Source organism: Serinus canaria, chromosome 1 (genome assembly GCF_022539315.1).
Source record: "Serinus canaria isolate serCan28SL12 chromosome 1, serCan2020, whole genome shotgun sequence".
NCBI classification, from domain to species: Eukaryota; Metazoa; Chordata; class Aves; order Passeriformes; family Fringillidae; genus Serinus; species Serinus canaria.
In genome coordinates this window covers 81925315-81949979 of record NC_066313.1, presented here as the reverse complement: position 1 = coordinate 81949979, position 24665 = coordinate 81925315, and the positions used below count along the sequence as shown (strand labels likewise).

General features: G+C 37.9%; 1 protein-coding gene across 3 annotated transcripts in view; it reads right to left on the bottom strand.

Moving 5' to 3' along the window:
• Positions 1-4459: 4459 nt before the first annotated feature.
• HERC2 (HECT and RLD domain containing E3 ubiquitin protein ligase 2) overlaps positions 4460-24665 on the bottom strand; it is a 102843-nt gene continuing 82637 nt past the window's right edge. For all 3 annotated transcript variants that reach the window (XM_030234801.2, XM_030234802.2, XM_050981304.1), the window contains exons 76-93: positions 24210-24365; positions 23963-24078; positions 23654-23852; positions 22260-22474; positions 21847-22024; positions 20865-21026; positions 19710-19801; positions 18701-18840; positions 17476-17663; positions 16617-16814; positions 15344-15427; positions 10967-11108; positions 9985-10179; positions 9775-9887; positions 8712-8902; positions 6849-6954; positions 6102-6314; positions 4460-5462 (exon numbers count right to left, since the gene is read on the bottom strand). In XM_030234801.2, coding sequence (XP_030090661.1) covers positions 5190-5462; positions 6102-6314; positions 6849-6954; positions 8712-8902; positions 9775-9887; positions 9985-10179; positions 10967-11108; positions 15344-15427; positions 16617-16814; positions 17476-17663; positions 18701-18840; positions 19710-19801; positions 20865-21026; positions 21847-22024; positions 22260-22474; positions 23654-23852; positions 23963-24078; positions 24210-24365 — 2961 coding nt within the window. In that variant the 3' untranslated portion in view covers positions 4460-5189. The remainder of the gene's footprint in view (positions 5463-6101; positions 6315-6848; positions 6955-8711; positions 8903-9774; positions 9888-9984; positions 10180-10966; positions 11109-15343; positions 15428-16616; positions 16815-17475; positions 17664-18700; positions 18841-19709; positions 19802-20864; positions 21027-21846; positions 22025-22259; positions 22475-23653; positions 23853-23962; positions 24079-24209; positions 24366-24665) is intronic.

Below are 24665 nucleotides of genomic sequence, written 5' to 3'. Positions count from 1 at the left end.
ATATATAAAATAGGTGTGAATCATTAATTATCATAATACATCACTATTAATTATACACATACTTGGAAAAAATGGTAGAGGAATATGTAACTTTGAAGGGAGGGAAAAGCCTTGTTAACCACTATTAAACTTTACTGAAAAATCTTGGCAGTCAAGTAACTCCTTTTATGGAAAATTCAGAAAACTTCTCAGTTTAGGCAAATTAATTTCACCTCTGCTAGAAACATTATTCTCTGCTCTGCCTCACACACAGAAATAATGGCTCCATAACCCCATTCAGGACTAAGATGTGCCTCTGCATAGACACCAGTGTAACAGTCCTGGAGTAATTATTTATCTTGCCTTATTCCACACCAGTCCAGAAGGGAAAAGTGGAGAGGGGGTGTATGTGATTACTCTGGAATAGATGTGGAGACCAGCATAGGTGCAGTGAGATGCAGAATTTGAAGCTATTCAGGATTTGTTTCTCTATGTAAGTAAGAAATCCACATAGATAAAGGTTTATCTTTGTAATTGCCTCAGCTGATTTATGATTAATCCAAAGGACAAGGGATGAATTCTGGACATGAAGCTCCCCTTGTGAAATAAGTACAGTCTCATGCTTCTTTTGACGCATGTGCTCGTGCACAAAAGGGCGTGTGCTCTTGTATCTTCTTTTACAGAGAGTAATGTAGTGGTCCTTCCACTACATTACTACAGGAAGGTAGACCTTCCTGTGTCACCTGGACACTGCTGTCCTGCCCTGTGCCCCTGAAGCAAGGTATAAATATCCAGCAGCTCCCTGGCCTGTGAAGATGGGCAGCATTTGGCCTGTGGAGCAGCTGCATGGCCAGGGGCTATGGCCAGGAGCAGGAGGAGTGTCAGGCAGGCACTGAATGCCACCTTTCAGAGCCCAGAGCTGAAAGGGTACTGTTGTTATCTGCATTCCTTCCTGACCACATCCCATGACCTGTTGTGTGGAGCCTTTCAGATTACATCCAGGCACAGTCAAGAGGGCTGGGATGTGCAGCTGTGTCCTTGCCAGCGGCACACCGTGAGCAAAGATCAAAAGTTCGTGGATGCTTTCCTTTCCCTGGGGCCATCCCACAGGGCTGGGGAGGTACACTCAGTGCTGGCCTGAGCAGTGCAGTTACAATCTGAGAATGATATTAAACACTCAGAGACCTCCAACAGCAGCAGAGTGCAGGGTAAGTTTGCTTAATATGGCTAAGGACAAAATGAACTACCAGCTCTGTCTTAGCCTCACCCTGAAAACAAGCCACAGGGTTGGCTGCCAGAGTTTTCTTCTCCTTTTCCTTGCTGCACCCCTGCCTGGAGGGTTTGCTTTTTCCCACATTCTCTGGAAAGGTGAATCTTTAATTTTGCTGGCTCATAGAGTGGTTTGGGTTGGAAGGGATGTTAAAGATCATCTAGCTCCAGACTCAAGCAGACACAAATGTTCCTCAGGACGAACCACTTCAAGTATATGTATATCAATGCAAGCAGCCTGGGGAACAAAAACAAGGAATTTGGGCTCTGCACCCAGAATTTATGATGTCACAGGAATAACAGGAACATGGTACGACAACTCCCATGGCTGTAGGATCACACTGGATGGGTCTAGGCTAGAGGAAAAGGAGATGAATTCCCACTGAGAACTACAAGGACATTGCCAGGGCTCACAGAGATGCAGTTAGAAAAACAAAAGCTCAGCTTGAATTGAAATTGGCCAGAGATGCAAAAAAAAAAAAAAAAAAAAGCAAAAAAAACCACAAAAAAGGTTTCTTCAGGTACATAAGCAACCAGTAAAAACAAAAGGAAAACTTGGACTTGCAGTGCAACAGGAAAGGTGAATTAGTCACCAGCAATGCTTCAAAGGCAGAAGTTCTCAACACTTTCTTCACCTTGGTCTTTACCAGCACTGTTGGGCCTCTGGCCTTTGGAACCAAAATCCAGGTTGATGCAAACATAGGCTCACCATCAGTGAAGAAGGAGTTGGTGTGTGAACTGTTGTAGGAGCTCAACCCTTACAAACTGATGGGCCCTGACATTATCCATCTGAGAGTGCTTAAGAGAGCTGTCTGACATCATTTTGGGTGCACTTTCCACAGCCTTGGAGAACCGTGGAGATCTGGGGATATCCCAGGAGGCGGCAAGAAGGCTAATGTGACCCCCATCTAAAATAAGGTCTTAAAGGATGATCCAGGAAGTTACAGGCTCATCAGTCTTACTGAAGTCCCTGGGAAAATTATGGAACAAATCCTCCTGGGGGGCTATCACAAGTCAGATGAAGCCCATGACTGGGAAGAGCAAGCAGGGATTCATGAAGGACAAACCATGCTTGACAAACCTGCTCACCTTTTACAACACGTTCACTGGCTTGGCTGATGTGTGGCAAGTGGTGGACATTCCCCACTCATTAGGAATGAACAGTGTGCTGCTGCAGCAAAGAAACCCAACCAGATACTGGGTTACATCAAGATGGAATCACCAGCACTGATAAAAGTAGTCTTTATCCCACTCGGCACTTGTGAGGCCACACAAGTGGAATACTGTGCTGTTTTGGTTCCTACTGTGCAAAAAGATGTGGACAGGCTGCAGAGGATCCAGAGAAGGATCACAAAGAGGACCAGAGGATTAGAAGGCCTGTCATGTGAGGAAAGGCTGTAAGAACTGGGTTTGTTCAGCCTTCAGAAAGGAAGCTTTATGGGAGACCTTATCAACATGTTTCAGTACGTAAAGGGTGCTTACAAAGATAGAGACTCCTTCTTTACAAGGAGTGACATGGAAAAGGAAAAGGGTAATGGTACAAATTATTCTTGAGGAGTTTATTATTAGACAGAAGAGAAAACATTTTCACAGAATAATCTTACCAGGGAGGTGGTAGATCTCCCCAATATGGACACTTTCAAGATTCAGCTGGACAGAATACTGAACCATCTTGTCCAAATTGTCCTTTAGCCAATAAAGGTTGGAATGGATGACTCTTGAGGCCCCTTCCAACCTGATAATCTATGAAATGCTGTAAGTCAGGCCACAGGTCACAAGCATCACAGTGGGTGGAAAGCAAAGAAGGAGGCCTAAGAAACTTTCACAGTTCAATGCAACTGTACGCAACAATGCAATGTTTAGTGCAACAATGCATTCAGATTCCTTACCTTAAGCATACTTCCTTTATGCTTTCCTTGAATAGAAAACCCTGACATTGTTTTTCTTTCCTACAAGCAAGTTATAAACTCCATGTTACAGTAGTCCATATGCTTCAGAAATGGGGCTTGAAATTCAAGAATGGCAATTGAACTTGGTCAAAGACCTTGTACTGAGATTTGGGCGTGACTCATTCATCCCCTCTCCTGAAAAGCTGACTACAGAATCTCTTTGATTGGGCTGGATGCCTACAGGGCTCTGGTGTTAGCATGACGAGGGGCAGCAGACAACCACATGAGCACTTCTGTACCACTTCTTCACTCCTTACCCTCAGGAGAAATTAAATTCAGCAGCAAAGATAAAAGAGACTTCTTTAAGATTTTTGAGTTTTGCATCTTAAAGACTCAAAAAGATAAGAGCATTTTTCAGCAGCAGACAGAGAAAATTTGGAGGACCAAGCAGGCCTGACTTCTGGAATCTCTGCTGAGACAGAAGATCAGGAAAGGGGCTTTTATTGCAAGAGATCTTTAGCACTAAAGAGAGGACTCTAAAGGTAACATATTTCAAACCACTGACATCTGAGTACCAGGAATTTCACCACTATACTGAAATACCAAGTCTGTCTCATGAAAACTTAGTTCATTATCACAGTTAATATTTAATCTAGTTGGAACAGAAGTCGAATGCACACATTAAAAAATAGAGAATCCACTCATAATTGTAAAATGTTAAATTGTAAAATGTTGAATACTCACACATTATTAGGATATACCTATCCTAATAATTACAGAAGCAGTGGTATGACATCAGCCACTAACAGATTTCAAGGTAAAATATTAGTGCTTTGGCACAATTAATCTTACTGTCCTATTTTGAAAAACTAGTGCATGAACTGTGTGGTCAGGAATGCGTCATGCTCTATGTGTCCTGTGCCAGTGTCATGACCAGGCCTTGTAAGGTGACCAAATTTTCCCAGCGATACGATGTTACACAAGTATCATCAGACTCTTCTCATGTTCAGGTACTTCATGACACCTCTCCCTTACACTTCCTCAAATTTTTTTCCCCAAGTGTCCAAGAATAAATTCACTATTACTGACAACAGCGGCCTTGGGAACAACTGCCTAAACAAGGGGTACCTAATCACTACAATTATCATGTTATCTGGACTTGCTCAAGTTTACTGTAGTTTACAAAATCTCTCTAGAAATGCACCTACTATTAGTGGAGCAGTTTGGTCAAAAGCTGTACATTGCAGAAACATTTGTTAGCAGAGCTGCTTCAATGTTCATCCCATGTCCAAGCTGCATTACCATGAAAAAACAGATCCTGGTTCTTAATGTGGCAGAACTTTTATTTAGAGGGAAATTATAACTTTTGCATTTACATGGCACCAATTATATACAGTACACTTTCCATGATAAGAATTATGATGCTGTTCACAGAAAGGTATCAAATTTGAGATAAATAATGCATAAGCTAAAATATACAAACCAGGGGTGGAAGTGAAACTATTGGCCATTTTTAATTATCTATAGAAGAATTTCAAGGAATAATGTTTATTCAATGTTCAAAAACTTTTAACAAACTTCTAGTAAAGTTAACTGAAATATTTATAATACTATTCCGTTGTTGCACAGTATTTCCAATATACAATCAAGAAGATGCACAGAACACAACACTTAATATGAAAAAACCTATTGCACCCACAATTTAAAGGTTTCACTGCCTTTTGGATGCTGCACTACCATATTTATATAAACATTTACAACACTTCAGTAAACACAAAGGTTCTAAATGTAGTGCAGCATTATGGGGGGCCATTTTCAGCTCTTAAAATAAATGTTAAATGCCCATATACTGTGCCATTTATTTTAAGCTGATGGATTAAGCTGTAATCCTTAAGTCCTACTGTGAGTAGCAAACACACTTTCCCCATGTTCAGAAGATTACCATACCTCTGACTGTACAGTCTCTATTCTGAAACCTAAACTGTCCTTGGCTTCATTGTCATTTTGGCATTTTGCCTCAGTGCTTTTAACAACTATTCCTTAAATTACTTTTCAATGGCCTGTTAAGTAGTCCTGTGTAGAATCTGAAGCAAAAGAATCTGCATCTTCATTATCAGAGTCGTCACTGCTGTCATCGGCCGCGGGCTCTCCCGTCAGCGCTATGCGGGCGTAGTCATCGGTGTCTATGGACTTGCAGAAGTGGATGGCATACTTCAGCTTCTCCTCTAGGACCTGCTTACAGGAATACCTGGGCAGCTTCAGGAGAAAGAAGCATGTGTATGACTCAGGAAGGAAGTGGTCTGGAGGGTTGTATTTATCCAATACCTGGTAACAAAAAAAAGAAAAAAAATAGCACTATATTTTTTATTTTTGTTCACTGTCCAAAACACAAATAAGTATCGAAATAGTAACTGTGATTTTTTTTTTAGCACCTTGTTATACTTTTGATTCTGATGCTGAAGCGTCTTAAAAGAACCATGAAGAGGCCAAACTCATTTTCTCTCCACTAAATCAATAAGTAAAACCAGACATTTATGAGCTGCTTTGATTATGAATATGTGGTTGGGAGCAGTCCAAAAAAGACACTATTACTTCAGACAGTACCAAAAAATGATTTGAAGATTGTGTGGTTTTAATTTAGCTGAAATTATTAACTGAACTGAATGAAATGCTAAATAAATGCCAGCAAAACCAGTTGCCTGACAGTGGAAAACTATCAAAATTCACAAAAACAAATGGCTGGGAAATTAAAGGAATATCCACTTGTCCAAGTCAAGAGAGAAGAAATAGTTCTATACATTATATAACTGTCACAGAGATTATTCAACTGTTGCACTGTTGAATCTACAATGTAAAGCTGCAGAACAGTTTAATGAAATCAGGCCTGGGTTATGTCATGCTGCTACTTCTCCACTACCAGCTCTTTAACTTCCCCATCCCACACAACACCACCACCTGAATTACCTGAATAACAAAGTCCCTCCCCCTAAAGTCTGCAATAGTCCTGGGCAGCCTTGTTCTGCCCCACACAAAACGCAGGAAGAGAGATCGCTCCGTGTTGGAGAAGGACTCCATCACTTCCCAGAACCACTGGATCAAGGAAGCAGTTGGTTCAATGCCTTTGTAAGTTGCTACAGATTTCAGGAGATGAAGTGGGATATCTGGGCTTCCACACACCTGAAAAATAAAATACAGTTACAGGCTACACAAGTCTGATCAAGTCAATTACAGCTCATTTGTTCCCTCCCTTCCTTTAAAATATTTAATCAGCTTTTACACTGACAGATTGAGCATTCAGATGTTTGAGATGCCATGCATAGTCTCCTAGTAGAAAAATACCAAATATACATCTTCACATCAGGCAACAGTAATGAACTTTTTTCATACTCCTGAATTTAGGACAAGGATCTCCAATTTACTTTCTAGATCACTGGAATGAGATCCCTGGCTTGTGAGGTTTTTATGGTTTTGCTTCTTTGTTTCTTCCTGAAATAATTATAATGAATTATTATGTCACTGCTCAACTACGTCAAAGTAATTTTACTAGCACCAAGAGGGCAATTAAACATTTTCTGGTCTTCCCTGGAACTGATGTTTTCAACCACACAGCAATCATTGTAAAGAGCATATAATTTTGTATTAGTAAAGCAAATGAATGAATAATCTCACTCCAAGTTAATCTGACAGAAGTAACAAAGCAGAAATTGATACCATAGTTTCCAGTTCATATCCTGTAAAGAGTGAAAGTAGAGGAACTGGAACAACACGGGCCATCCCCTCACGAACTGCTGCAACTTGCTCATCAAATTCATGAAGCCTGTAAAAAAACATTTTCAGAGTTTCTGTGAATGTCATTTCTAGAAATCATTTATAGCAATTACTTTCCTGTGTTATCAAAGCAACTTAAACCATTCTCCTCAAATGTCCAGCTATGTACCAAAGAACCTTAACATTTTTTACAAGATACTTGATTTACTACACCAATTCCTATTGCACAGCAAGCTCAGTATGGAGGAAATACCTCCCAATATTTTAGATATTTTATTTCCAGTATTATTCATGTGCTGTGCTTGGCAAAAACAAAACAATATCCCATTTGGAACAATATGCTTTTGGAAAAAGAGTGGCTGTATCTTGAAACTCTAACTTCAAACATTCTCAGCACTAGACAGACGTTATGGCATAAAAACAAAAAAGGGTCTGAACTAAAATAGGATGTCTGAGGGGACAGTAGGTTTTTTTATTTCAAGACAGGCACAGATAAGTAACATTTTGCTACTTCTGATGCCAGACATGATTTGTGATTTGTGTTTGGCTTATGTTTTTCCCTGTCAAATAATTTCTGAGATGTTTTACAGAGCCCTCCAGAGCAGAGACATCTCTTACAAGTGCTGTCCTCAGGCAAGTCATCATCAAAATAAACAAAGATGTCGGGACAAGTTTGGTCTTTTGCATCCACTCTTCAACATGGATTCTATTCAGGTGCTAGTTTTCCCTCTCAAGGGCTTCATAAAGTTAAAAAACTTGATTCTTAACCTTTAAATGTTTCTCCACAAGGGCTTTTAACTGTAAAATACTTTAGAAATGCTCGGGTCCTCTGAGGACAGCCAGAACTGGCAAGAGAGCAAAGACATTTCTTCAAAGGAATATCAGCTCCAAATGAAACCTCTCTCTCTTCTGTCAGAAACTGGTCTAAGTATTGGTTCATAACCACTTACAGTGGGGAAAAAAAAAGAAAAACTAAGACTGTAATTCATAATTGCTAGCAGACACTGTAACTGTGAACTAATAAGCAAGTATGTAAGACTGCAATGATACGATCTTGCTCAAGCACTCTCTTAAGAAGAGGAATATGATGGATTGAATAAAACAAGCCTGAATCAGTTTCTTATCCAAATTACCTAAATTTACATATTTCAGTAGGCACTAGGCCCACTGCTTCAGAGACAAGATGCTTATGATTGTTTCTGAGATGCTCACATCTAGATCAGCTACCTGGCCACGTAAGCAACCAAAGCAACCAGGCTTCTCAAACACTGAACAGTTATTTCCCACTGATTTCTGTGGGGTGCTCAGCTTGTGGCACCCAGGGGTGTGCATCAGTGTCCTACCCAAGGAATGAACATTTTGGTTTGTACATTCCAACTCAGAGTAAGAATTCAGCTGATCCTGCCCTTGAGTGCAGTTGATGATATGAAAAGGTATGAATGCAGCAGTACTAGATCTAAGCTCTCTCCACAAAGAGTTTACTGATCAAGCCTATTACTTTAGCCCACAGGAAGAATTTGATGCCTGGGACATTACTCCACCATTAAAACTGGCCGCCAAAACTGCTTAGTCAGGACAAATCTAGAGGTACACCTGCTCATTTATTTTGCTTCCAAAAAATTAAGTTTAAGATTCTTCTCCTTGGACACAATAAGTGAAATCAGAAAATCAACACTGTAATCACATGAAAATATTAATATGCTTGTATATAACAGGGTAAAGTAGCATTTTGTTTAAAAGCTGATATTTATTTTTTTTAAATAAAATGCATATTCATCAGTAATTTTAATTATTTATTCAACTAACCTGTAGTTTATTGCCAGTCTCACATATTCTGCTCTGTTATCCAGTGTAATATGGGTGTACTTGGAACTCAACTGAATATCTTGACCACTTGCATTAGGCACAGTGAATGGAAGGCTCATAGCTTCAAATTCTTCTGAAGTAGCTTCATTGTCTCGAATGTACATAAGCCCAGGAATAAAATCTTTATCAACCTTTGAAAGTGAGAAACCCGAGTTAAAGCCAGTTTACTAGCACTATATAACAGCATCTCTTGCATACCAAAAGCAGTGCATCATGTGTCACCCACCAAAAGCTCTGACCAATGTCTGACCACAATTCATCTAACTTGAATTCAAAGCCATAAAATGGCCTAGAACTTTACATAAAGCTTCATTATGCTGGATGTGGGAGAGTGCACATATTCTAGATGTCAATCTTTTTGGAGGGCATTTGCCAAGAAACTGTATCATATAAGGAAATGTATTTAAAGCTTAAAAACATAATCATCCCTACCAGCACTGGATTTGGTACAAAAGGAATCCCCTCAATGACAAGTAAAAGACTCAATGCTTTTATAGGAAGTAGATTTCTGCAAAAGAGTATTTGAGAAGGAACTTTTCTTCATAAAGAAGACCTAAGTCTTATTCCACATTTACTGAGCTCAGTAAACAGAAACTGAAAGCTTGTGAAATTCAGTGTGTGAGGACAAACTAGTAACTAGGAAGTGAGATTGAACTCACTTTCTTTTACTTCAAAACAGTGCAGTCCTGTGCCCACAAATCAGGTATTGCACCTGGGTACAACAGACAGTAACAGCCGCAGAAAGGTCTACTGGGAAGTAGGAATTGAACCAAAAGACTGAGAATGCTCTAGAATCCAAATAGATTATTTAACTACTCTTGAACCACTTAAATTTACAGTTTTAATAGTCAGTACAAATCATCCCTGTATAGTGGCTCAAAATATAAAAGGCCAATCAAAATACAAGGACATAAAAACTGCGGAAACCATTCACTTGAGAAATTCATGCCAGAGTCTGCTTGTCTTCTCTAAGTTATATCCTACTCAGGAACTTCCTTCTCACCTCACTGAGATCAGCAATTGTTAGGTTCATTCCTGCAAGCTGTTTCCACACTGGCTCAGCCAGGTTGAGGCTCAGAGGGCTGCCAGTCCGGATAGCAATGCCCAGAAGTACACCTGTAAGTTTAAACACAGTCCATTGCTTTTGTTAGATTCCCAATATTCTGACTACACTTAAAGCACACAGAATGCCACAAAGTTGCTAAGAAATTACCAAGAAAGCGAAACATGTTCATGTGCAGGAGCGACTTGGCAGCAGGATTTAATAGGAAACAATCTCTGTTTGCTCCAGATTCATCTCTTCCATTTGGAGTCACAATTAACAGAGGGGTCAGCCCATTCTGAAGTTCTTCACACATTTCTGCTATTGATTCACTATAACCTCCACCACAATCATCCACAGATTCACCTTGGAGAAGAAAAAAAGGCTCAAAATTAAATATTTATTCAAAAATAACTGAAGTATTGAAACCAACTCTGTTTCCTCTCTGGGGATAATTGTATAAACAAAAGCTTACTAAAAGCTACACTGTTGTATCCCTTCACATCAAAACCCAGAAGTCTGGCTCTGCATTTGGATGCTTCCAGTACACTGCAAAACGTATCATTTAGATTATCTGACATATCACAATGCCAAAAATACTATTTTAACAGAGTGTAAAAAATATTTTGCGCCACATGCTAATCACAATAAAATACAACAGAAATAGAAAAGGAATAGTATTGCTTTTTCATGAGTAGCATTTTAAAGTAGTTATGTTTTATTTAGCCCTTACACAATAGATAGAATGGCTCTTCAATCTAAAATATTTTTTATTAAAAAGGTCACAGTGATGGGTGAGTTGTAAGAACTACCCTAACCAGTAAAACTAGCTAGCCAGGATTATTTGCCAATTCAGACAGCTGAAAAATTCAGTTTATGTTTTGCAGAACGTTTGTTGTAAGCAGAAGAGCTGCCCAAGAACCTGAAGAGAATTACAGACACACTTCCATTAATCTTGAGGGGTTTTATAAAATTATTTTGAAAGGTTTTTTTACTTCCCAGCATTTTAAGCACCTTCCTCTGCCCACACACATACACTGTTTTTCTGGTTCTCTTTCTTCCTTCCATCAGTTTTTCCAGAAGAGTAAATCCCAAGAAAACTGTAAAGTTAAGTGCAAAGTAGGAAGGGATGGAGTGCTGAGAATCTTCTTACCAACAAACTTGACTTTCCAAACACGATGAGGAAGCAGAAGGCTATCAGGGCTAAAGGAGCTCATTTTAGCACACATCTGTCCAAAGACTGACTTTGTACCATCAGGTCCAGCCAGCCCTCCTTTACTCCTGGAACGTTTTACCTATTGAGGAAGCACATTATAAAAGTCACTGTAAGATATATTTCAACTGGCATCACCGTGCAGATAAATTAGGAATTTTCAGTTCCCCCAGCCACCAACACCTTATCTTCAATTTCCAAGCGTTCTTTGTTCATCTGTCATTAATCAGCACTATATCTGTTCAGCTTTAAAGGAAAATGGAAAAAGACAGAGGGATAGCAAAGATGAAGTCTGATGATAAAGACATCTCTTGTTTCTAAAGAAACAGCTCATGACTTGACTAATTAGGTTTTTATGATTTCAGACCATTTAGTTAATTCATCCTATCTCCACTCATAGATTCAACTGACAAATCTGGGTAAGTTTTTCACACATGAGACAGCTTAGAGTCTGTGTTGGTGGCCAGAAAACTGAATGTGTTATTATATCCATTAACAGTAATGACTAAATATGCATCTATGATACTTACTAGGAGCCTCTAAAGGAGAGTAAATACTACCACAATACATCTATATATAGATACACAAATAATGTTTTCTTAGGCACCTACAGAAAAAGTGTATTTTAATATTTTATGGAGATCCCTAAGATTGGCATGAAAGTAAATTCCCATGGATTTGGCTGCAAGAGATGCACACAAATAGGGTAAGAATAGAAAAGGTATTTCACCAGTATAGAGAGGAAAGAAATGGAAAGTGAACAGAGAGCTCAAGAAACACAAGGCTTTTTTTTTCACTGCTTGTTGTTCTTCAATTTATCTTCTCAACCTGTCCTGACTGCAAATGGACTTCTACATGCACACAGACCATCAGTATCTGTGAGACCATTCATTCAGAAATAGCTCAAACTTATCCCACTATATTTAGTCACACTACAAGCTGCAGTGCATCTCAAAATCCAGTTGTTCTCATGCTGATTATTTGTGATGGCTCTGGAAGAAACAACCACCAGATTTCTTTCAGGTTTCAGAGAAAGGCTGATAAACCCAGATCCTCCTCATGTGTAAGATGCTCTCTATCAACACAAGCTAGTTTTAATTCAATGGATTTCTGTGAAATTTGTATGCCTAAAAAGTTTTAAATTGAGAAACTTTTTATTAGTCTTAAGCACCTTGAAAAATACTGGTCATCCTAGGAGATTCTCTTCAACCCAGAATAATTCTCTCCCAAAAAGCTGGGAGAAATCTAGTACACAAAGCCATGCACTCAGACACTAACAAAAAAGGTTTACAAAAAGATGACAGCTTCTGAGTTGGAACCAGCTAAGAAAGAGGAATATATGTTAAGACAGATCTATGAAGGAAACACAATTCAAATATGTCACAAAATCACCAGAATATATACAGAAGTATCACTGTAATAATTCTAAAAGCACATTGTTCTCACTTGTACCCTGAGTTTCAGTTTTCTATGCTCATACTTAAATGCTACAGAATAAGTAAGATTATAAAAACATGAAGAGTAGAGAAAAGACTATTCTACACAAGCAGACAAAAAAAACCTTAGCCTGATCAGTGTAGGAAAATGAAGGCTGTCATGAAATGAATGTTCTTTAGAAGTACATTTGATAAGGGAGAAGACAATAACCAGGAAGGAGGGATGTTATTTTAATTTGAAATGACACTCAAAAAGAACAAATCATTAATTCATTCATATGCTGTGCCTACTTTATGATCAGACCATTTTTACTTATCCCGTTAGTGAGATTCCTATAATCCACATTGCATAAGAAGTCCTTGTAAGGAGGAAGAAACTAGAAGTTAATATATCCATACACATCACATTCCTTCCTTCAGAGTAAAGAACATTACACCAGGAGATTCTTTGCCATATTACATTCATGCAAGTAGAAATTCTCCTTACCAACTGAATTCTGCATCCTTTTGAGAAGGAAAAAATTCCTTTCCACTGCTGGGCAAAGATGTGTTTTAACACAGCATTATGAAAGTATCTGCTTAGAGGTCAAAACACACTGTCCATTTGACACTGCATGAACTACACCACAACTTAAGCACTAGAAAATCTGATCTGCAAGTAAGAGGGTCTGTAAGTAAACCTGAGCACTGCAACCCTGTCTAGTCATTTAACTGTTAGTTCACTTCTGGCTCAGTTTCTGACCATTTATATTACACCTTTCTAGAACAGGGCCCAGGTGCTGTTTTGAAACATTTTACTCCATGGCTATTCCCAAAATGTAGTATGGATAAACCTGCATGAAATTTGGTTTCTTCTGCCCTATGCAGTCCTCCAACAGCACCCCATACTGCTTCTGTGCATCCAAGCTTGCTACCGGCTCAAATCATAAAATATCTACATCCATTTCATAGAAACAACAGGGTAACACATAGTTGAGTTACAGTACAGCCACCACATTCTTTCTCACATACCCTGAGCAGAAAAACTACAGAAAACCACCATGTCTCACCATTACAAGGCTCCAACAGAAAAGACCCAGGGCCAAGAAGTATGTAAGGTGAATGTCATCCACCCTAAAGGAATCTGGTCCCTGTAACACTGGACCCCAGGAGAAAGGAGTGCTGCTTTGCTTGGGTTTACACTGCTGTTATGTTCAGTTCTGCTGCTTCCAAAGAAAGCACTAACAGCAAGGGATGCTGGGGGAGTATTGTAAAAGACAAGTCAATACCTGGAAAACAAGTTTAAATTAAAAACTCATCTGTTTTTTTACATCAAGGAAGATGAAGTGAACTGACTGCATCATATAATCTATAAACTGCAAGAAGAGTCTTCTGAAAGCCAAGGGGTCTTAAAGCGCAGCTGCACTTTAACTTACAACTGCAAAGAAGATTTAACACTGACATTTAGCTTTTCTGAGACTACATAAAGCAGCCTTGACCCTTCAATTAAAGGATCAAACAGTTTCAGAATCCACATTTTCATTGTGAGCAAAAGCTAATTCAAGAAATTGTAAGCCGTATTTGGTACTGTGTAATCAGGGCATATTATGAACATGACCTTTTTTAGTCTTCACTTGGCTAAACTGACAGAGTTAGTTACAGCAATATTTTATTTCACCTAGAAGTTATGAAGGAGGAAAGCTGCCAATACTTTTCTAGGGGTCAAGACAGATTTAAATAATAAACTGAAATACAAGGGAAAGCCTGTCTCAATTGATGAAGGAGGATACTAGGAAACTATCCCAAAACCTATTCATCACGAGTTTCCTGCTTAAAATACCAGTAATATTTATTGGACTTTCTGAATTCACACACTTACAAAGTAATTTAGAACATCTCTGGTACTCTCTTCAGCTTCCCAAATCATACAGTTGGACTCAATAAGAAAAGACTTAGCAATTCTAAGATTCTTATAAACTAGAACAACAGTCACAGAACATTAGCAGAAGAAATTTAACGTATCCACAGAAAATTGTAAAGTAATAGAAACAGGGTCCAGCCAAAACAGGATGTATTTCTGTTCACTAACAGAAAAAAACAAGTTTAAATTTTCACATTTTCTCCAGTCTAACCTCACAAATGGTAATGGGTTTGTATATTAAAGGAAAAAAAAAAAAAGAAAACGGAAAAAGAACCCACCACAACAGGAAAGAAATGCACGCAGACTCTAAGATAAGGCTGCAGTCCATTTAAATGAAAACAGTATTTTACTATTCTGTGTTACAGAAGTATCTATGGAAAAAAGGCATATCTGGCCTTAGGCACAACATTACATTTTCTAACATCAATGATAAAGAAAAAAGCCTTTTTGTATCAAAGACTTTTGCAATCAATATGACTACATGTGATGACCACCAAAGGACAAGAGTTTATCATCCTGAATTTTAATTATATTCAACAGCTTTCTTTCCTTGCCTTTTTTTTTCCCTTACCCTCCATTTTTTTTTTCTCTATTTTTACCCTTCATTCAGCTGAGCATTTGGAAAGGTAAGAAAAGCATCAGAATCACAACTCTCTTAGACTATGTAATGTAATGAGTTCTGAAAAGGCAGTCCTTTATCAAGCAGGACATACTTTGCTCCTTAAGAGTCTAAATCATTCACTTAACATTTCAACAAGTGTCACCCTCTCCCCAAATAACTGCAGTATGGATAAAAACATACTGAAAAGAATAGAAGCAGCCCTAAAACTGCAGTCACTTCTTTATTGCTCGATTGTCTGATAAAAATTCAACTCTTCAGCATTCAGGTACCAAACAGCTGAAACAAAGAAAGGGCTTTGACCAACATAGCACTGTGGGCTAAACCCACAGAGAGTGAATCAGAACTTCAGCTGGAGATACCTGTATCCTGTTGAGCTCCACGACTGGCCCATGTTGACGGTCTCTCACCATGGTAGCTTGCACAACTTTTCTGAAAGCTGCCTCCTAAAAAAAAAAAAACCAACAGATAATAGCAAAACTGAAATCAAGTAAGAACCCTGCACATATTTTGCAGATTAACATGTAGTTCAACCCAGGAAATAAAAAAGCAGCAGAATATGAAGGTGCAAGATGTAAGTTAATGATCGTGTTATTTCTGCTAATCTGTTTCATGCCTAAAACAGTAGGCTACTAAAAAAGCAAAGAAATCCCATCTGTATCACTTAAAACCATGGCCTGGAAAGGTTGCACTACACCCAGATACAATTATTAAGCAACAAATGTATTGCTGAGTACAAGTATAAATTATTTTATACCAGAAAAATGTAAGTATATAGAGAATAATTAACACAGAGAATGACAATCAATACTACACAATCTCACTGGAGTCTAGAGAAAGAGACCCTGAGACAACAGATACGAAGCTGTCCAGTTACAGGCCATGTGTCTTATTTAAGGACACAGAACAGCACTGCAGGGGGAAACTTAATCAATTCTCTTTTCAAAGACATCTCCCAGCAGATTCTGTCTCTTTGTATAATATTTTCTTTTTCAGTTAGACAAATTACTTACAGTGAAAAAATACAGACGCAAACCTGATGATTATACTGAAGGCAAACCATGTTTTTATGGCTTCTCATATCTGAAGTTTTGAATAAGTGTTGAAGCTTTAAAGCATTACAGTTATCTACGTTTTCTCATTACTGACTTAACTACTAAAATACCCTTTTACTACCACTTGAGACTGAACTCCTAGGTATTCTATTTTCCCTTTTAGATCAGTCTAAAACAAGTTTGTATCTGCACAGAGTTTTGGATTGACTAGTATATAACCTGAACTTGATAACTGAAATACAAACAGGTATGAATTGATCATTGTCTGCTATCTTACAATTTTTCCCAGGATATTACCCACTTAATACTCTAGAAGAATTCAGCTATACTACAAACTGAAGATTTACAGCATAAAGTTATTTTCAAGATCAACACACAAAAGCACTATGATGAAGAACTGGGAAAAGCACTGTAGAAAGAACACAAAGAAAGAAGTTTGTATCATCAGATTGCAAATATCTGATACACAACTTACAGAACAAATTGAGATATACAGCTCTTTTTTCTTCAGAAACAGTTTAAACAGCACTTCTCTGTTATGGTTACAAATCTCTCCCTTAGAAAGAGATTGATACAATACCTTTCCCTGCGATATCAGTATTCCCCGTAATGTGTCAAACCCAACTGAGGGTCCTTGACCAGTCTCATCAAGTCTTCCTTCAAGATCAAACATTGGAATGCAAGGACAGAAGAGTTCTGAAATGTGATGCAGGAGCAGAAGCCTGTTTCTTAATGAAATGATGGGAATTTCCTGCAGATGATTGTACTCCATAGGAACCTATGATAAGGCAATGATATCCAAATGTAAATTATTATTATTATACACTTTATTGTATTCAATAGAACAACAATCTTTAGATTTGTAGATAAACTTGTATTAGAAATTCAGGTATTTGTTTATTCACACTGCCAAAACTTCATACATGGAGTTCACTTGTTTATAAAAGATACTAATAGTATCGATCTAAACTGAACCAAGTATTAAATGATGGCTAGAATACAAATGCTGTTCCATATCTTACAATTTATCCATACACAAATACATTTTACATCCTGTCATCAGTACTTCCAGGCACGGCTGAAATACAGAATATTCAAAAAACAAGTCTTCTCAATATAAAGCAAGCAACGAAGAACTCCCCTGGAAGGCATAACATTTTCATAGCTGCAAGGCAGAACTAAACTCCTGCCAATTTTCAAACTGAGTTACTGTTCCATGTTTGGATTAAAAACTGAATGAAGAGGCTTTTTCAGCTCAGAAAAAATAGAATCCTTTGGAAATACAGAAGTAAAACAAAGTAACTGGCTCAAACTTGAAGTCACACTAAAGCACATTGAGCTTATACAAGGATTTGGAAAGGAGATACATCTACTGAAAGGTCAGCAATAAGCACACTAAGTATGTTTAAAATCTGAATTCAATAAGCCAAAAACATTACCTGTGTAGGCAGCTTGCCAGCATTAGCAGGTTTACTGGTTGACCAAGCCAAAGTATGTGCTGAGCCACAGGCTACTCTGTTGATCTTTTTCCCCTGAAGTGCTGCAACCAGGCGTGGTCTTTGGATGGCATTAGTTGTTCCATCTCCAAGCTGCCCTTCATCATTATCTCCCCATGTATACACTTCCCCTAAACCAATAAAAATAATTTATTATTCCAAGGCTAATATACAACCTTTTATCAATTATTTAACCAGATAAGGCCTTGGGCTGTAAACAAGATTTCTGTAACTGATGGCCATCCTGAAATCCACTATCTAGTGCAGATAAATTTTGATTGACACAGTCAGGTAGTCCACAGTCTCTACAGAGCAGCTGCTTAAGATGCATTTCTTTCCTCATAATTTGTATAACTGAAAGGTTCTGCCCCAGAACAGGAGGAGATGGTAGAGCACCATACTCTGGAACAGAACATCAGGAACAGCCTGTATTTGACAGTTTCATAGCAAAAGCAAAACCTAGATGAAAAAAAAAATTTTAAAAGCTTAATGTTTTGTGTAAGACAAAAATCCTATAATAAGCTCCATTACTAGGCAAGATACTAAAATAGGTGCTTGCTATTGTGAGATAATTGGGAAACACTTTACAAGAAACAACCTCATTCCTGAGCATTTATTTTCTGCAGCCATATTCATTGCTCACATTCATTTTTGGCTTGGATATTTCACTAGCAGCTATAAAACACTCAGTTATTGTGCAGAGTTGTTAATCGTGGGAGTGAATCTGCTACAAAGAACATTCACTACCTCAACCTGCAATATTGCAAGAAGCAACACTGTTTGTGCAGTGCTTCATTTAGTAAGTTAAACACTTGAACAAACTCACAAGACCCTGAAAAAAAAAAAAAATAAAAGGCCAAGTCCATTCAATGATACTGCTTGACCATTCTGTAATCACCTTTAGAACTCTATATTTTTCTTTTATCAGTGCTTATGCACTTTAATTTTCATTAATTTATGAATTAGTTTTTCATTAGTTTTATGTGATCTCTTTAATGTCATGCTTGCTGCTCAAGAAATACCCAACATCTGCAAATACAAAATATGTCCATGCACACAGAACCAGCATTTTTAGCAAGGACAACATACCAACAGTTGACCAAAAGATAAAGTTTAAATTTTTTCAAATTCAGTGCTAAGAACTGAGTAAATTATTTGATTTTTATACCATCTTCAGTGCAGCAAACACAGTGCAAAGACCCCGTAGCAATTGCAATGACTTTCTTTCCTTGCAGTCCCTGCACTTGTCGTGGTCTTCTAACATGGTCATCAGATCCATGGCCTAAGCGATGGTAATCTCCCTTGCCCCTGCACAGGAGAAGTAAACATTTAAAAACTGAGTTTTAACTGTGAAAAAAAAGTAATGACAGGCTACATCTGACATTTGACCTGTAGATGTACTTATTAAGTCCAATACCAAAATATTCTCCAAACATTCAACGTGAATCATCTCCACTTTGTATAGATGTGATGCTGCTGACTCAGTACAGATTCTTACAGCTCCAACACAATGTTCCTACTTAATCTGGGTAGTTCCTTTTATCACTTTTCCAGAGGGTGGGTGGTCTTTATTTTTAACTCTTAAAGGAATCAAGTATTAGAAGCATTTATCTGTAAAAACAGTGTGTTTTCTGATCTCAGAGACAGGAACTTCATATAGTTTAAGGATACCTAATTGTTATACAAACAAGGTAGCTGAGGGAAGTTGGAAAGGTAGTTTGCTATGTCTTTTTAAACATTTCAGTCCAGCAGTTTAAACTACAACATTTGGAATGGTGTAAAGAAGATTAAAACAATAATTTCTAAAATCAAATTCTCAGACTACAGCCACAAGCTAGACACAGTTTTGATAATACATGAGAATGTCATTTATGTTATCACTTTCTGCCCAGCATGACACTTCATGCTTATCCTACTGACCTCCTTGGAAATTCTTGCAGTGGTTAGTGTCTGGAATGACAGCCCAGTGCTTAGGTTGCCAAGAAAAAATACTTGGATTTTTCATTCATGGCACTAGAAAATGTTCCCCAGAGTGGGAGATTTTATTACTAATCAAGACTCAAGAACCCAAATTTTTGAAAGAGAAGATCAAAACAGTGAAAGATGTGTAACACTGATATCTGTTACAGACAAGGTGACATCTAACGCTGTCAAAATAACAAATACAGAACACTCACCATGTATACACAGCTCCAGATTTGGTAAGGGCCACAGAAAATTGTGATCCACATTCTACTTTAACCACTCCAAGACCTGTAAGGGAATCAATCTAGAAAAATAATATCAAATGAAAATTAAATGAGTTAATTAAGGAGACTGTAGACTCAACTGTCTTAAGTAAAATATAACAAGCTACTGTATGTCTATATGTATATTTAAAAATAAAAATGTTTGTGTAGATGATTTAGATGAATTCCACTCCTTCCATCTTTCTACCGTTTACTGCTTAAATACTAAAAAGAAGCTCAAATTTCACAAACTCTTGAAGATCACCTCTAGAATGTTTGGCCAATAGTTACTCTGCAATTGCCCACAGTAGAAACGGTAAGGCTTTGTCTACTAACACTCAATCATCCTAGTTTGTAAGACATGGGTGTGAATCTGCTGACATAATGAAAATATTTCTATCTCCAGCAGACACTTCCTATTTATTCTGTGTAGGACCTCATGCTGCTTTACCTACGGGACTGACTGAGGAAACAAACAAGGTATTTTTACATTATGTTACACCATGCTGGAAACATTTGGAAACAGAATGGGGAACCTGTATCCAAATAATTCTTGATTTAAGAGCTAAAATCCACTGTGCATAGTTATTCACAGTGACAGACACATTTCTCAAACACAAGCAACGTTCTCCTTCATAACAAATGCTGGAACTCAAATTTAATGGCTATGTGGATTTCATCTATAACATGTGAAGAAATTTCAAGTCAACCATGCATTCACAGAAAGGGTTTAATATACAGTAAGATTACTTTGCAATGAATTGATACCCCTTTCTGGACTGACCTTATGACTGTTGCAAATTTATTAACACAAGGATACATGAAGATTTCTTGGCAAAACCTAATGTTTTGACTGGAACCAAAATTAAAATTAGCAGTATTATTTACACCAGCAATGTTTTCCAAAGAAAAACCTTCAAGTGCAACTTTAACAGGCAGCACTAAGCTTAAAGTCCTGTTACTGCAAAGTTCACTCTTAACAACCACCAGAAGAATCCTGATGTTCCAGGATGGATGAAAGTTTGCCCATATTGACAAATCTGTCTTCAGTATTCTCCACCAACATCATAACTTCTAAAGTGCCAAAAAATTACACAGAAATACCTTCATTGGTACTTTGCAGCCATCACTGCCTCCTCTCCCAAGTTTTCCATAATCTCCATCACCCCAGGACCAGACTGTATCATCATCAGTGAGGCACAGTGTCTGTGCATCTCCACTGCCACAGGCTATATCAATCACACGGTAACCCTGGAGAGCTTCCACCTGGAATGAAATCACCCATTTTTGTTTACCTTAAAATACTCAGTTATCTAGTTTCATGAAAGATGACAAACTCAGCTAAGAGAGATGATGACTGGAACTAGAAGTCTGAAACAGCACAGGAACAAGGAAATAAAGGCAACTCTAAGAGCTTTGCTCTTTTCAAACAGCAAAATGAAAACTAACAAGATATTTTAAATTTATTGTCTTTTAATTGGTGAACTAGCTGAATTTTTTTACCTCAATGTCAGGGAGAAGAATACAAAACACCTAAGGTTATCAAAGACTATATTCTGTTGAAATAATTTCAGGCGTTCTGGGCTTGTACTGAATACAGTATGTGAAAAAAAAAATCTTATTTTCAAGTATTCTTTTACTAGCTTAAAATTTTTGGGCACTTGCATCATAATCTGAATTTAGTCGACATCTTTTGAAGTGATGCCACCTAGCGATGAAGTATGGGATTTGGAAAAACAAAGTAAAAGGTTGGTGACCCACATCATCTCCTTCCTATCCTTGCCACTACTTGAAATAGATCCCAGATGGCACAATCCACTATTTAAAGCAGCACAAAACTTCACATATTTCTTTAAATTTTCTTTACATCTCTAAAATAAATTCCTTGTAAGCTGTTTGGTGACTACTAGCAAAGTTCTGCAGCTCCTCTTTGATTTTATCCTTTCAACCACAGCAGCTCGTTCATTTCTTGAAAACACGAGCCACTGTTCTGCCCTTTCATTCTTTGTATGCAGAAATGCAAAAATTTATAAATCAGAAGATATTAACTGGACTGAGACTGCTGACTGCTCCAAAGGTTTCTTACCAGTTTAGGTTTCAGCTGGTCCTCACTATCTCCATGGCCAAGGCGTCCATAGCGTCCTTTTCCCCATGTGAAAAGGTCTCCTGCAGCTGTAATGCAAGCGCTGTGTGCTCCCCCAGCAGCAATGTCCACCACTTCTATGCCTCTCAGAGACTCAATCACACGAGGGCGATCACAAGGGCTGAAAAGAAAACATCTGTCTGGACAAAACTTCTGGGATAGGCCACTCACATTCACCACTGGACGGAGAGTCCTCTCTTAAAATGAGGACACCTAAAATCGCTGAGTATCTGCTTTGCTACAGTTTAATATCCTAAGGATTTATTTTTGACTAGAAAAATTCATTAATATACAGCAACTATGATAAGTATCCATTAATCTTTTTTTTTTAAGTAACATTTTCAAGTGTTACTTGCCTTCGGTTTCCATGACCAAGTTTGCCATCCTCTGCTTCACCCCAGGAATAAACTTCTCCTTCAAAAGACAATGCCAAACAGTGCTTTCCTCCTGAGTTCACTGCAACTTTCTTTATGAACACGTGTTGAATGGATTCCAGTAAAGTTGGAGTAGAAACTGATTCTGTTCCTCCAATTCCAAGCCTACCACCTGCTCCATATCCAGTGGCATACAGCTTTAAAGTAAAGAACAAAATTTAGTTTTGTTTGCCTCACGTAGAACATTCCCTAGAAATTAATTCTAAAGAAGAATTCTTAATGTATATATGTCAGAATGCAGTTCAAAGAAAGTCTAAAAAAAAACAGTTTCTTGCAAGCTTCTTAGTTTCTCTCTTTTGGAAAATTAGGAAATATTTTGAAATATTTCACCAAACATATTTGGGAAAATGTGGCTACATTCCAGTCAATAGGAACTGTCACTGATTAATGGATTTAGTGTGAAATATGAAAGCTTATTTTGTAAAACTAACAGGGGACCATAGCTTTGCTTGATATCATTACAGAATCATCTATTGCCCATAGCTCTCCTTCCAAGCAGCACTATTCTAGTTTTCTTTCTCTCTTCTGTAGAATATACACACCTAAACACAGTTGCTTCTTTCCCTTCCACCCCATAAATAGTTTCAATTACTGTTTTTCACTCTTTTTGTCTCTCTGAGAATAATATCTTTAAACAGAATGATGTCAAGAAATACCACTATCCTGCTCTTTACCCTTCTGTGAATTATTAACAAGGATGATACTGACTCCAAGGAATCATTACAGTACCTCACTAGATAAATTTAACTGTTACACAAAGCTATAGCTGAAATTCTCTATCACATCCTTAACAGCTACCATCTGTATAAAAATTAAAACTTTTCAAATTCATGTACTGATTTTTTCTCCTACACCTTACACTAAACTTCTACACTGAGATTCCTTTTCACCCAGGATTTCAGCACCAGGAAATTAGATCCTGCAATATCTAATTCGCATTTAGCCAGCAGTGAACAATCTCACATTATACCTCTCCCCTGTTAGAGAGAAATAATCACCCCTGTTTTAGGGAATTCTGTGAGCAGGCTGCTCATACTCAACTTTGTTTGACAAAATCTGATCACATTTTTGAATTGAGAACTCAACTACATTTCTTGTTTCAACCATATAATGCAACAGTAACTGTAATCCTAGAAAATACTGGTGGAGTTGGTACAGTTGAGATTCTTTAAAAAAAAAATAAAACAAAGTTACTCCTATCAATAATAATGAACCCTGTACTGTGCACACTATTTTTCATTTAGCCAAACCCATTCTGAGTGAGGGTGAAATATTTTAAGAGAGCATTGGTAAGTAATCACTTGTTGTATCCTTACTTTTCCATCAGCAGTCACTGCAAACAGAGTCTGTTCACCACCAATTAACTGCACTGGTCTAAGGGTGGCAAGAGCTTCACATGGAGTTGGGACTTTGACCTTTGCTCCTTCAATTCCACCAAGCTGTCCTCTGTGATTATGACCCCAACCATAAATGGTTCCACTGCCTCCAGCTGAAAGTGTCCAATCATCAGGTCGTCTGCAGGAAATGCAAAACAAAGGAGCTTTTTAAAAGTCACAAAAATGGCAGTTTATCATTGTACAACAAAGTATCACAAGACCAAACCAGTAACAGTTGAAAGAAATTACCTATTCATCCACTGGACAAGCTGCTCATCCTGTTCTCTCTTAAAGACATCATGGCACTCATGCAGAACATCCATATTCTCATTATCTGCCATTAATTCTCGGATTTTCTTTGCCACCTGCAAAATATTTTGCATTAAACAACATTACTCCTATCACAGTTGGCACAAAGTAGCTCAAACTCATTGTATCTTTTTACATGAGACACTTTCACATGTTCCATTAACCATTTCAAGTATTCCCGCAGTACCTCATCAAGGAAAAGGCGAGGTAAGGGTGTCCTTTTATCAAGGGCCACAGCAACCCTGGATGCCATGCAGTATCTCCTGAACCAGGCCCATTTGTGTGTCTCTGCACAGCAAGGCAGAGTGTCCAACTCCAGATCACATGCAAGAGCCACAAGCACCTTCAGACAATTGAAAAAACATTTCAGAGACATATCAAAAATATGCAATAAAAATCAGTAAGCGTTTGATAGAGATGAACTGTACATAGGCCACTAGGGGCTGAACAGCCTCAAATACATTATTAGTCTAAAAATCACTAAGAGCCATCTTCATTGTCCTCATGGATGGGGTAACATCAAGTGTAGCCCCACTATCTCACATGGTTAGGTATCTCATTTCCTCTTTCAATCCAAAAATTTTCATAACCTCCCTGTGAAAAACATTCCCAGATTAATTACCTTTTCCACATCAAATCCCAT